The following is a 14338-nucleotide window of genomic DNA, read 5'->3' on the forward strand; positions in this document are numbered from 1 at the left end:
GAACTATTATCTAATGTAGTTTCTTGCAATAGCCCTCTGTGACATTTAATAATATTTCTCTCAAAACTGTGATTCCTAAAAAGATGTGTCAGGAGACTAGATGAACTCCGTCAGATTTGTCTAAAATGAATCAGGAATGAGCAGGGTCAGCTATACCATAAGGACCCCTTCTTCATGTCCTCATTACTTGTAGTGCGACAAGAACACTCATGGTCTGTAAAGTTCTCTACTTTTGATAGATTTAAACAAGCAATATTGTAATAACCATGGTCACAACCATAAACTGTCAACCTCATCTACCTGATAGAATATGAATTTTGGTTCAAATATGTTTATTTTAGAAAAGCTACTGTGTATACCACTTGAATGAAGAAGAAAAAAGCTATTTCTGTCAACTGTAAAACATCAACTCCATAAAATGTCTGTCTAATGTCAACTACATCAGAGTGCTGAAAGTTCAAATAGAATGATTATGTTTTTATTGGGGATTTTCAAATGAATAATTTTTCAGATTTTATAATGTGTAATTACACTGTAACAAGTATTGTAGTTAACTAACAACTCAAAGTTACAGTGTAATAACAACATGCAACTGGTAGTAATTTTGGTCTTTCATTACAGAAGTGTAACAACGAATGCTTGTTTAAAAATAATAAAAATAATAAATAATAAACAGCGAGTAGCAGCAGTGTAAAAAAAAAGGGGTGGCCGTTTGAGGGTAGAAGCTGTTAAGGACTATTTTGGACCTAGACTTGGAGCTCCGGTACCGGTTGATGTGTGGTAGCAGAGAGAACAGTCTATGATTTGAGTGATTTTTTTGGGCCTTCCTCTGACACCGCCTAGTATATACCTGTAGGTCCAGGACCTACAGGGCCATACACATTACCCTTTGTAGAGCTTTACGGTCGGATGCCAAGCAGTTGCCATGCCAGGCGGTGATGCAACCGGTCAGGATGCTCTCAATAGTGCAGCTGTAGAACCTTTTGAGGATCTGGGGACCCATGCCAAATCTTTTCAGTCTCCTGAACTGGAAAAGGTGTTGTCGTACCTTCTTCACAACTGTCTTGGTGTGTTTGGACCATGATAGTTTGTTGGTGATGCGGACACTCTCGACCTGCTCCACTACAACCCTGTCAATGTGAAAAGTATTTGGTTTTTAAATATACTGAAGTATCAGAAGTAAGTCGATAAAATGCTATTGTTTTTGTTGTCCGTAGCTTATGCCTGCCCATACCATAACCCCACTGCCACCATAGGACACTCTGTTTACAACTTTGACATAAGCAAAGTTGGAGGGAGAAAGTCAAACAAAAGGCATCACAGGAAGGGTTAGCCAAGAAAACAGACAGGTGTCCATTTTAACCAGGTTAAAATATGTTGTTTGAAACGGTTGACAGGCCTCTGCTTCATACTGCTTACGCAGCTGGTTCAGCAAGATACAAGGTCACAAAATGTTCAGTTAGAACAGTTAAGAGTTCAACCAAAACAATGTAAATATCACCCACGCATCCCCAGGTGGAGTAGTCTAGAAACCCGACCCTAGGCAACATTGACTAGGATCTGGTTACAATGATTAACTCTTTTGGCAGTAGAGTACAGAGCAGAGCAGTACAGTATAGTTTAATTCAGTAGAGTATAGTACAGTGCAGTAGAGTTTAATTCAGTAGAGTACATTGGAGTAAAGTAGGGTACAATAAAGTACACTATGCTTTACTTTTCTTTACTTTACTCTACTCCACTACTCTACTATGCTCTACTGTATTGTACTATACTTTGGTATACTCTAATTGTGTTTACTGTACTGTGTACCTACTGTAATGTACTATACTCTGCAGTGCTCTACTGTATTGTGATGTACTGTGCTGTCCAATCTTGTGAAACATACAGTAGATGTGTATGAATGGTTCAGATTTGGTCCGGACTGCACCAAAAGAAGACGGGTGGTCCGGACTGCACCAAAAGAAGACGGGTGGTCCGGACTGCACCAAGTCCCTCCTGCTTTTGTGAAGTGCACCAGTCCCTCCTGCAGCAAAGCACCCCCACAACATGATGCTGCCACCCCCGTGCTTCACTGTTGGGATGGTGTTCTTCGGCATGTAAGCCTCCCCCTTTTTCCTCCAAACATAAGGATGGTCATTATGGCCAAACAGTTCTATTTTTGTATCATCAGACCAGAGGACATTTCTCCAAAGAGTACGATCTTTGCCCCCATGTGCAGTTGCAAACCTTAGTCTGGCTTTTTTTATGGCAGTTTTGGAGCAGTGGCATCTTCCTTGCTGAGTGGCTTTCAAGTTATGTCAATATAGGACTTGTTTTACTGTGGATATAGATAATTTTGTACCTGTTTCCTCCAGCATCTCCACAGGGTCCTTTCCTGTTGTTCTGGGATTGATTTGCACTTTTCGCACCAAAGTACGTTCATCTCTAGGAGACAGAACGCGCCTGTGTGGTCCCATGGTGTTTATACTTGCTTACTATTGTTTGTACAGATGAACATGTCACCTTCAGGTGTTTGTAAATTGCTCCCAAGAATGAACCAGACTTGTGGAGGTCTAAAAAATCGGAGGTCTTGGCTGATTTATTTTGATTTTCGCATGATGTCAAGTAAAGAGGCACTGAGTTTGAAGGTAGGCCTAGAAATGCATCCACAGGTACACCTGCAATTGACTCAAATTATGTAAATTAACCAAACAAAAGCTTCTAAAGCCATGACATCATTTTCTGCCATTTTCTAAGCTGTTTGAAGGCACAGTCAATTTAGTGTATGTAAACTTCTGACCCATTGGAATTGTGATTATAAGTGAAATAATCTGTCTGGAAACAATTGTTGGAAAAATTACTTGTGTCATGCACCAAAACTATAGTCTGTTAACAAGAAATTTGTGGAGTGGTAATATGTTTTTATATGTTATATGTTTTATTGATTCCAACCTAAGTGTATGTTAACTTCCGACTTCAACTGTAAATCATTTAAACTACCTGTGTATGCGCAGTGACATGGCCATGAGGAATTTAATGATCTCAAGTCAAAGACTTACCTGGAATTTGATGTTAAATTAATGGAATATAGAGGGAGAGGGGATTGAAATACTGTAGAATTTAATTTGTGGAATGAACCCCAACACGGACAGGGGAGGACCTGATCCTAGATTAGCACTCCCACTCAGATGTTTCATAGTTGATACATACGACCCCAGGTCATCGGACCAGGCGGACCACTGGGACCTCATAAGGATAGTTATAGGCTATAGGAGGCGTTCAGTCAGAGTGTACAAGCATGGAGGTAACGTAGAACAATTAAGTAAACCACTTCATGTTCTTCACAGGAGATACTGTGGGTTTGTTTAGTGCAGGGTATTTACAGTGCAGGGTATTTACTCAGTTGCTCTTTCCCATGTCAAATAAATCCATAGAATTGTTTTGGGTAGTACAAACCTACCTTAGGCCTACCAGGTAGACTCTGATTAAAGTGTATGTGCAGGTGGTCGTTTGTAAACAATGAAAGACAGAATGTTGCGATGGCAAGTCTTATTGGGTCCTTACCTGAGTATGTAGAGAGAGCGACGGGGCAGAAACAAGTTCAGATATTCAGCGGGTTCATCCTCCCTCACCAAGCGCATCACACTGTCTGACAACAAACTCAGCCCTGCTATAGTGCTGCCACAGAACTGACAGAGAGAGAGGACAGGAAGGGAAAGAAAGGGTCAGGGAGACAGTGAAAGAGAAAGGCAGGATGAAAGATTAAAAAAACAGGGGTGAGGGGGGATGAGAGAATGACTGAGTTTCAAACTGCATTGAAAAAGAAATGTCACTTTTGCCCAAAAAGTATTCACATTGTGCCCAGTCAATAATCATGTACACAGAACACCGTGTTCCATATTTATCACGCCTTTCATCTCAGGTTAATATAAGAGCCGTCTACCTACCTTGACACTGTCAATGTGTGGTTTGATGTATGTAGCCTTGTCCAGGTCCAGGACATGCACAGGGCCTAGGAGAGGGCTGCCCTCAGAGAAAGCCACAGCTCGGAGGCGATCCATCACCCCCTCACACACCTCTCCCCACTGAGCACGCTCTGTCTCCCGGTAACCATGAATCGCCTGGTGAGCACAATGTTGAAAGAATGAATGAAGAAATGTAATTAAATGATGGTAGGGGCCTCAAGGGAGTGATCATTGTAAACAGGGGTGGGATTGTGGAGGGGGACTGTGTTCCAGGAGTGAAAATATTTGGATACTTTACATTGATTTCAAGGATTTTACATAATCAGAGTGTGATTTTATTTTCCAATTTTCATCCCTGATTGCCAACAAACACTGTTCTGGGCATGGATTCCCAAAAGCATTTTAAGGCTAAGTTCATCACTAGAATTTGTAGGAACATCATTAAATCTCAGAGCTGTTCCACAAAACCATCGTCATTAAAATTGCAATTGAAAACGTGTGTTATTTACCGACTGCCTCAGACCACTCGTAGATCAGCTAAGTGCGTCGTTGGAAGATTTTTTGCCCTTTCGGCATCAAACATAGAATCAAGCTGTTTATCCGTCTTGCTGGGAATGCCGATTACTGAACAAAGTTGACTACAAATACAAAGTTGCCAATTTCTTTGCAGTTGTTTCAAACAAGCAAAGGATAAAAATATGCTTAAAATAAAAACCGAGATAACTACATTAATAGGCTACAGTAGGCTATAGGCTACAGTAGGCTATTGGCTACAGTAGGATATAGGCTACAGTAGAATATAGGCTACAGTAGGATATAGGCTACAGTAGGCTATAGGCTACAGCAGGCTATAGGCTACAGTAGGCTATAGGCTACAGTAGGCTATTGGCTACAGCAGGATATAGGCTACAGTAGGCTATTGGCTACAGCAGGATATAGGCTACAGTAGGATATAGGCTACAGTAGGCTATAGCAGGCTATAGGCTACAGCAGGCTATTGGCTACAGCAGGCTATAGGCTACATCAGGATATAGGCTACAGCAGGATATAGGCTACAGCAGGATATAGGCTACAGTAGGCTATAGGCTACAGTAGGCTATTGGCTACAGCAGGATATAGGCTACAGTAGGATATAGGCTACAAAGGCCAGGGGAGGCCTCTCAGAGGAGGACCATCCTGCTCAGTGAATTTCATAAAAATACATATAGTGAAACATTAAAAAAAGTGATCCTTTTTAGATAGAACGATACTAAATATACCCACGTCACCAAATAATTGATTAAAACCCACTGCTTTACAATGAAGGTCTACAGTAGCCTCAACAGCACTCTGTAGGGTAGCACCATGGTGTAGCCAGAGGACAGCTAGTTTCCGTCCTCTTCTGGGTAAATTGAATTCAATACAAAAACCTAGGAGGCTCATGGTTCTCACCACCGTCCTTAGACTTACACAGTAATTATGACAACTTCCAGAGGACATCCTTCAACCTATTAGAGCACTTTCAGCATGAACTGACATGTTGTCCACCCAATCAAAGGATCAGAGAATTAATCTTGTACTGAAAGCATAAACTCCAGCTAGCTATCACCGCAGTGCATAAAATGTGGTGAGTAGTTGACTCAAGAGAGAGAAAGCAACAGGTGAACAGTTTCGAACAAATACATTAGTTTAAAAATGAAGGAGAAGAGAGAGAGCTAGCTATCCTTGGTATTTTTTTTCACTTTCACTTAGCTAGCTAGTTTAGCCTACTCAAAACACCCAGCTCAGACAGAGAGGGATGCTATGTTAGATAGCTGGCTATGGCTATTCAACGCTGTATGATTGTAATGGGTTTACTAACGCGTTAGTTCTCGTAGCTATGTTGACTATGACGGTAGCTAATACGGTTACAACGATGTAGGCTGAGTGTAGCGGTTAGCAGTTATGATATGAAGGTTTGGCTTAAGTTTTTTTGCCTGGTCAGACAGCTGATTTGTTGTGCACTGAAGTCCACAAGGGAAAAGGTGAGAGTGCAGAAGTGAGAAGGAATTATACAAAAGCAAAGTGATCACACTGTTTGTATGTGGCTGCGATCAAAGTGAACTGTGATCAGGGATGTATTCATTAAAACACATTTCTTAAATGGGAGCAAAAGGAATGGGGATGAATATATCTGAATTTGTCCAAAAGAAACATTTGTTTGCAACTGTTGGACTAATGATTACACCCTAGATCAGCAAGATGCAGGCAAGAGTGTGCAAGGCAGTATTGAATGTGTCATTGTCTGTCGCCTTGACTACTAAAATTTCTCTCGAGCTGTGCACTTACATTTCAAACTTTCATTCAGAGAATAGATTTTAGCAACATCATGATGGGTATAGGGAAAATAATGTAGTAGTATCATGTAGTAGCCTAAACCTATCAATGTTATATTGAGCTGGGTGAATGGAATATGAATGACAGTCATCTAATATGTTGTAATAGAAATAAGGCGATGCTCATCTTAAAAATAATCAACCTCCCTCATATAAAACAGCACCGACCACCACTGACATAGGCATTCAGTGGGGCAAAAAAGTATTTAGTCAGCCACCAATTGTGCAAGTTCTCCCACTTAAAAAGATGAGAGAGGCCTGTAATGTTCATCATAGGTACACTTCAACTATGACAGACAAAATTAGAAAAAAAAATCCAGAAAATCACATTGTAGGATTTTTAAGGAATTTATTTGCAAATTATGGTGGAAAATAAGTATTTGGTCAATAACAAAAATGTCTCTCAATACTTTGTTATATACCCTTTGTTGGCAATAACAGAGGTCAAACGTTTTCTGTAAGTCTTCACAAGGTTTTCACACACTGTTGCTGGTATTTTGGCACATTCCTCTATGCAGATCTCATCTAGAGCAGTGATGTTTTGGGGCTATTGCTGGGCAACACGGACTTTCAACTCCCTCCAAAGATTTTCTATGGGGTTGAGATCTGGAGATTCCAGGACCTTGAAATGCTTCTTACGAAGCCACTCCTTCGTTGCCCGGCGGTGTGTTTGGGATCATTGTCATGCTGAAAGACACAGCCACGTTTCATCTTCAATGCCCTTGCTGATGGAAGAAGGTTTTCACTCAAAATCTCACGATACATGGTCCCATTCATTCTTTCCTTTACACGGATCAGTCGTCCTGGTCCCTTTGCAGAAAAACAGCCCCAAAGCATGATGTTTCCACCCCCATGCTTCACAGTAGATATGGTGTTCTTTGGATGCAACTCAGCATTCTTGTCCTCCAAACACGACGAGTTGAGTTTTTACCAAAAAGTTATATTTTGGTTTCATCTGACCATATGACATTCTCCCAATCTTCTTCTGGATCATCCAAATGCTCTCTAGCAAACTTCAGATGGGCCTGGACATGTACTGGCTTAAGCAGGGGGACACGTCTGGCACTGCAGGATTTGAGTCCCTGGCGGCGTAGTGTGTTACTGATGGTAGGCTTTGTTACTTTGGTCCCAGCTCTCTGCAGGTCATTCACTAGGTCCCCCCGTGTGGTCCTGGGATTTTTGCTCACCGTTCTTGTGATCATTTTGACCCCACGGGGTGAGATCTTGCGTGGAGCCCCAGATCGAGGGAGATTATCAGTGGTCTTGTATGTCTTCCATACTTATTTTCCACCATAATTTCCAAATAAATTCATAAAAAATTCTACAATGTGTTTTTCTGGATTTTTTTCTTCCCATTGTCTGTCATAGTTGAAGTGTACCTATGATGAAAATTACAGGCCTCTCATCTTTTTAAGTGGGAGAACTTCCACAATTGGTGGCTGACTAAATACTTTTTTGCCCCACTGTATATATTTGATTCATGTTGAAATCTATTTTATTTTCAGTAAATTGAGTTCTATTTTGCTAATTGTAGGCTACATTCTCTGTTATTTTTGCCTCAATATATACTAAACAAAAATATAAAACACAACATGCAACAATTTCAAAGGCAGCTTATGGTAGAGAAATTAGCATTAAATGATTTTGCAACAGCTCTGGTGGACATTCCTGCAGTCAGCATCAATCAAAACTTGAGATGCCTGTGGCATTGTGTTGTGTGACAAAACTGCACATTTTATAGTGGCCCTCACTTGTCCCTAGCACAAAGTGCACCTATGTAATGATCATGCTGTTTAATCAGCATCTTGATATGCCACAGCCGTCAGGTGGATATATTATCTTGGCAAAGAAGAAATGCTCACTAACAGTGATGTGATTTTTTCTCTGCATGTTTATAGGTGAAATATGACTACAAAGCATTTGCATGATGCCAATAGGGAAATTAATAAAAATACCTCCTCCGTACATACTGTAGCAGCCCCCCGGAGATTCGTCTGGAGTTGAGGACGTGCAGCAGCTTTATCTAGCTAACGTGAGTGTGAGCTGGGCACTTCTTTGTAGTCAACAAGCAAGGTCTATTTACAACTTACATCGTCCCAGTGGTCGAACTCGTATCGTTTCTTTCTCAGCCCCGGCTCGAGTTCTTTCATGAGAGCACCCTCCTCTTCCTCACTTATGAATTCCGTCCTCACCTCCACCTGACCGCGAAGCCTCTGGACCAGCTCTCCGGTCGAACCGCAGACCAGTTGGTCATCTCTGAACTGCAGGCCGCTGTTCGTAGCAGCCCCGGAGCAACTCGCTGCCGAACTTAGACATGATGTCGGAGTGTACAGAGGCCGTTTATGAATACGTCTGGCAACTGTAATCAGCAGTCTCATGCTTCATTAAATACAATTATTTATGTAGACTGTCAGATTTGCTAAATTAAACTATGCTTTGTTGTCTGATGGCACAGAAGTCAAGTCACGAAGGAGGGCGACATTTTGAAAACGCACTGCATTGTGGGAGTTGTATTGTCACACTTTTCATTAAATAAATTAAGCCTGTCTAGGCCTAAAATAACAAGCTATTAACCTTTTCACTAAAATTACAACAATATTCTGTGTTATCCATGTCAAATGCATAAAGGCTACGTAAATAAGGAATATATAAGTCTTTTTAAATCAAATAGATTGTCTTACAAGAACGGTACTTAACTAGGCCTAATGCTGTCAGCTCTTTTATTGTCTTTTAGGTGTTGTTTTTTTCTCACTAGGCTATGCCTATGCTGTCTTTGTAGGTCATGCCAGAATGGCTCTGGGTTGTGCTAACTTTGTGAAGCATGACCTACCCTCATAAAATCCCAACGTCTCTTACATGTTTGACTTCCCCATCTTGCACAATGGGGCGGTGATGATTTTTATTTATTTATTTATTTCACCTTTATTTAACCAGGTAAGCAAGTTGAGAACAAGTTCTCATTTACAATTGCGACCTGGCCAAGATAAAGCAAAGCAGTTCGACACATACAACGACACAGAGTTACACATGGAGTAAAACAAACATACAGTCAATAATACAGTAAAAAAAACAAAAAAAAAAAAACAAGTCTATATACAATGTGAGCAAATTAGGTGAGAAGGGAGGTAAAGGCAAAAAAGGCCATGGTGGCAAAGTAAATACAATATAGCAAGTAAAACACTGGAATGGTAGTATTGCAATGGAAGAATGTGCAAAGTAGAAATAAAAATAATGGGGTGCAAAGGAGCAAAATAAATAAATAAATTAAATACAGTTGGGAAAGAGGTAGTTGTTTGGGCTAAATTATAGGTGGGCTATGTACAGGTGCAGTAATCTGTAAGATGCTCTGACAGTTGGTGCTTAAAGCTAGTGAGGGAGATAAGTGTTTCCAATTTAAGAGATTTTTGTAGTTCGTTCCAGTCATTGGCAGCAGAGAACTGGAAGGAGAGGCGGACAAAGAAAGAATTGGTTTTGGGGGTGACTAGAGAGATATACCTGCTGGAGCGTGTGCTACAGGTGGGAGATGCTATGGTGACCAGCGAGCTGAGATAAGGGGGACTTTACCTAGCAGGGTCTTGTAGATGACATGGAGCCAGTGGGTTTGGCGACGAGTATGAAGCGAGGGCCAGCCAACGAGAGCGTACAGGTCGCAATGGTGGGTAGTATATGGGGCTTTGGTGACAAAACGGATAGCACTGTGATAGACTGCATCCAATTTGTTGAGTAGGGTATTGGAGGCTATTTTGTAAATGACATCGCCAAAGTCGAGGATTGGTAGGATGGTCAATTTTACAAGGGTATGTTTGGCAGCATGAGTGAAGGATGCTTTGTTGCGAAATAGGAAGCCAATTCTAGATTTAACTTTGGATTGGAGATGTTTGATATGGGTCTGGAAGGAGAGTTTACAGTCTAACCAGACACCTAAGTATTTGTAGTTGTCCACGTATTCTAAGTCAGAGCCGTCCAGAGTAGTGATGTTGGACAGGCGGGTAGGTGCAGGTAGCGATCGGTTGAAGAGCATGCATTTAGTTTTACTTGTATTTAAGAGCAATTGGAGGCCACGGAAGGAGAGTTGTATGGCATTGAAGCTTGCCTGGAGGGTTGTTAACACAGTGTCCAAAGAAGGGCCGGAAGTATACAGAATGGTGTCGTCTGCGTAGAGGTGGATCAGAGACTCACCAGCAGCAAGAGCGACCTCATTGATGTATACAGAGAAGAGAGTCGGTCCAAGAATTGAACCCTGTGGCACCCCCATAGAGACTGCCAGAGGTCCGGACAGCAGACCCTCCGATTTGACACACTGAACTCTATCAGAGAAGTAGTTGGTGAACCAGGCGAGGCAATCATTTGAGAAACCAAGGCTGTCGAGTCTGCCGATAAGGATGTGGTGGTTGACAGAGTCGAAAGCCTTGGCCAGATCAATGAATACGGCTGCACAGTAATGTTTCTTATCGATGGCGGTTAAGATATCGTTTAGGACCTTGATATGGGTGTGGAGGACTCATATGAGTTGTGGCGTTTAACACTCTACAAAGCTAACTCAGCATAGGCAGGTACATGTATGCAGACACTTTAGAACACTGTTTTTTTTTACTAATTGCCTCTGTACAAACACATGAAAATTATTGACTAGGTAAACTAGTCTCCTTTTATGCAACAAAATAAATAGAAAGGTTAAACAGGTTATCTGGTGGGCCTCAAACAAACTAAAACCAACCATGAATAGTTCATGTTTGATGCATCCACCTGCCATTACTCAACAGAGGACACAATTCTAGCCTAGTCAGGTGGGGTTTTGTTGAGGACAGTCATGCAGCTTACTACAACCCTCCCAACCGTCACTTTGAGTGACTAGGACTGTGTGAATCAAGGATACTTGAATGTCGGGACAATCCTTGTCTGGCAGGGAAACTTTATAGTTAAAGTAAAAAAAATGTTTTGTTCAATATTTGAGCATAAAAATCAAATGTAGAGGTATTTTATAAAGGAAAACATTTGTTTTTGGAATTTTCAAAATACTTTCATTATTCATTTCCATGCCTGGAAATGCCCTTGTCCGGATCAAAGGATCTCCATTTCAAACTCTCCAAAAAAGTGTTTACAAAACAGGCAATTGTGGATATTAACTGAACTATTATCTAATGTAGTTTCTTGCAATAGCCCTCTGTGACATTTAATAATATTTCTCTCAAAACTGTGATTCCTAAAAAGATGTGTCAGGAGACTAGATGAACTCCGTCAGATTTGTCTAAAATGAATCAGGAATGAGCAGGGTCAGCTATACCATAAGGACCCCTTCTTCATGTCCTCATTACTTGTAGTGCGACAAGAACACTCATGGTCTGTAAAGTTCTCTACTTTTGATAGATTTAAACAAGCAATATTGTAATAACCATGGTCACAACCATAAACTGTCAACCTCATCTACCTGATAGAATATGAATTTTGGTTCAACTATGTTTATTTTAGAAAAGCTACTGTGTATACCACTTGAATGAAGAAGAAAAAAGCTATTTCTGTCAACTGTAAAACATCAACTCCATAAAATGTCTGTCTAATGTCAACTACATCAGAGTGCTGAAAGTTCAAATAGAATGATTATGTTTTTATTGGGGATTTTCAAATGAATAATTTTTCAGATTTTATAATGTGTAATTACACTGTAACAAGTATTGTAGTTAACTAACAACTCAAAGTTACAGTGTAATAACAACATGCAACTGGTAGTAATTTTGGTCTTTCATTACAGAAGTGTAACAACGAATGCTTGTTTAAAAATAATAAAAATAATAAATAATAAACAGCGAGTAGCAGCAGTGTAAAAAAAAAGGGGTGGCCGTTTGAGGGTAGAAGCTGTTAAGGACTCTTTTGGACCTAGACTTGGAGCTCCGGTACCGGTTGATGTGTGGTAGCAGAGAGAACAGTCTATGATTTGAGTGATTTTTTTGGGCCTTCCTCTGACACCGCCTAGTATATACCTGTAGGTCCAGGACCTACAGGGCCATACACATTACCCTTTGTAGAGCTTTACGGTCGGATGCCAAGCAGTTGCCATGCCAGGCGGTGATGCAACCGGTCAGGATGCTCTCAATTGTGCAGCTGTAGAACCTTTTGAGGATCTGGGGACCCATGCCAAATCTTTTCAGTCTCCTGAACTGGAAAAGGTGTTGTCGTACCTTCTTCACAACTGTCTTGGTGTGTTTGGACCATGATAGTTTGTTGGTGATGCGGACACTCTCGACCTGCTCCACTACAACCCTGTCAATGTGAAAAGTATTTGGTTTTTAAATATACTGAAGTATCAGAAGTAAGTCGATAAAATGCTATTGTTTTTGTTGTCCGTAGCTTATGCCTGCCCATACCATAACCCCACTGCCACCATAGGACACTCTGTTTACAACTTTGACATAAGCAAAGTTGGAGGGAGAAAGTCAAACAAAAGGCATCACAGGAAGGGTTAGCCAAGAAAACAGACAGGTGTCCATTTTAACCAGGTTAAAATATGTTGTTTGAAACGGTTGACAGGCCTCTGCTTCATACTGCTTACGCAGCTGGTTCAGCAAGATACAAGGTCACAAAATGTTCAGTTAGAACAGTTAAGAGTTCAACCAAAACAATGTAAATATCACCCACGCATCCCCAGGTGGAGTAGTCTAGAAACTCGACCCTAGGCAACAGTGACTAGGGTCTGGTTTCAATGATTGACTCTTTTGGCAGTAGAGTACAGAGCAGAGCAGTACAGTATAGTTTAATTCAGTAGAGTATAGTACAGTGCAGTAGAGTTTAATTCAGTAGAGTACATTGGAGTAAAGTAGGGTACAATAAAGTACACTATGCTTTACTTTTCTTTACTTTACTCTACTCCACTACTCTACTATGCTCTACTGTATTGTACTATACTTTGGTATACTCTAATTGTGTTTACTGTACTGTGTACCTACTGTAATGTACTATACTCTGCAGTGCTCTACTGTATTGTGATGTACTGTGCTGTCCAATCTTGTGAAACATACAGTAGATGTGTATGAATGGTTCAGATTTGGTCCGGACTGCACCAAAAGAAGACGGGTGGTCCGGACTGCACCAAAAGAAGACGGATGGTCCGGACTGCACCAAAAGAAGACGGATGGTCCGGACTGCACCAAAAGAAGACGGGTGGCCCGGACTGCACCAAAAGAAGACGGGTGGTCCGGACTGCACCAAAAGAAGACGGATGGTCCGGACTGCACCAAAAGAAGACGGGTGGTCCGGACTGCACCAAAAGAAGACGGATGGTCCGGACTGCACCAAAAGAAGACGGGTGGTCCGGACTGCACCAAAAGAAGACGGATGGTCCGGACTGCACCAAAAGAAGACGGATGGTCCGGACTGCACCAAAATAAGACGGATGGTCCGGACAGGACCAAAAGAAGACGGATGGTCCGGACAGGACCAAAAGAAGACGGATGGTCCGGACTGCACCAAAATAAGACGGATGGTCCGGACAGGACCAAAAGAAGACGGATGGTCCGGACTGCACCAAAAGAAGACGGATGGTCCGGACAGGACCAAAAGAAGACGGATGGTCCGGACAGGACCAAAAAGAGACGTCCAAAAGACGTCGCCGTTGGTAAATTCGATCCAAAATGAATTCTGGGGACTCTCCCAACACGATGCAGACATTCCAGAACATCGCTATTCAAAACCAATGTTTTCAGGCAAAACCTTTGCAGTGGTTTTAGTTAAGGTAGTTCATGGAAACTAGCCATTTGCGAAATGCACTCATTAAAAATAAGCTGTGTGATCTCCATCTTGTTAGCGAAAATGTGGTATTTTATTCAAGCGCATAAAGAAGTGTCGTCGGTAGTGACGTAGTTACTCTGTGTGTTGTGGTGCAGGTGTGGTGCAGGTGTGTTGTGGTGTAGGTCTGTGTGTGTTGTGGTGTAGGTGGTCTGTGTGTGTGTTGTGGAATAGGTGGTCTGTCTGTGTGTGTGATGTGGTGTAGGTCTGTGTGTTGTGGTGCAGGTTGTCTGTGTGTGTTGTGGTGTAGATGGTCTGTCT

General features: G+C 41.5%; 1 protein-coding gene across 2 annotated transcripts; it reads right to left on the bottom strand.

Moving 5' to 3' along the window:
* Positions 1-456: 456 nt before the first annotated feature.
* Positions 457-8784, bottom strand: LOC135564943 (alpha-ketoglutarate-dependent dioxygenase alkB homolog 7, mitochondrial-like). Of its 2 annotated transcripts, none has more exons than XM_065011022.1 (4): positions 8491-8784; positions 3927-4100; positions 3544-3668; positions 457-1130 (listed from the first exon to the last, which is right to left on the bottom strand). In XM_065011022.1, the coding sequence occupies exons 1-4, from the start codon at positions 8674-8676 to the stop codon at positions 866-868; spliced, it is 750 nt and encodes a 249-aa protein (XP_064867094.1). In that variant the 5' UTR covers positions 8677-8784; the 3' UTR covers positions 457-865. The 2 variants fall into 2 exon arrangements, with proteins under 2 accessions (XP_064867094.1, XP_064867093.1); XM_065011021.1 differs by having other exon boundaries at positions 8389-8784.
* Between the last annotated feature and the right edge of the window lie 5554 nt (positions 8785-14338).

This window comes from Oncorhynchus nerka, linkage group LG26 (genome assembly GCF_034236695.1).
Source record: "Oncorhynchus nerka isolate Pitt River linkage group LG26, Oner_Uvic_2.0, whole genome shotgun sequence".
Taxonomy (NCBI): Eukaryota; Metazoa; Chordata; class Actinopteri; order Salmoniformes; family Salmonidae; genus Oncorhynchus; species Oncorhynchus nerka.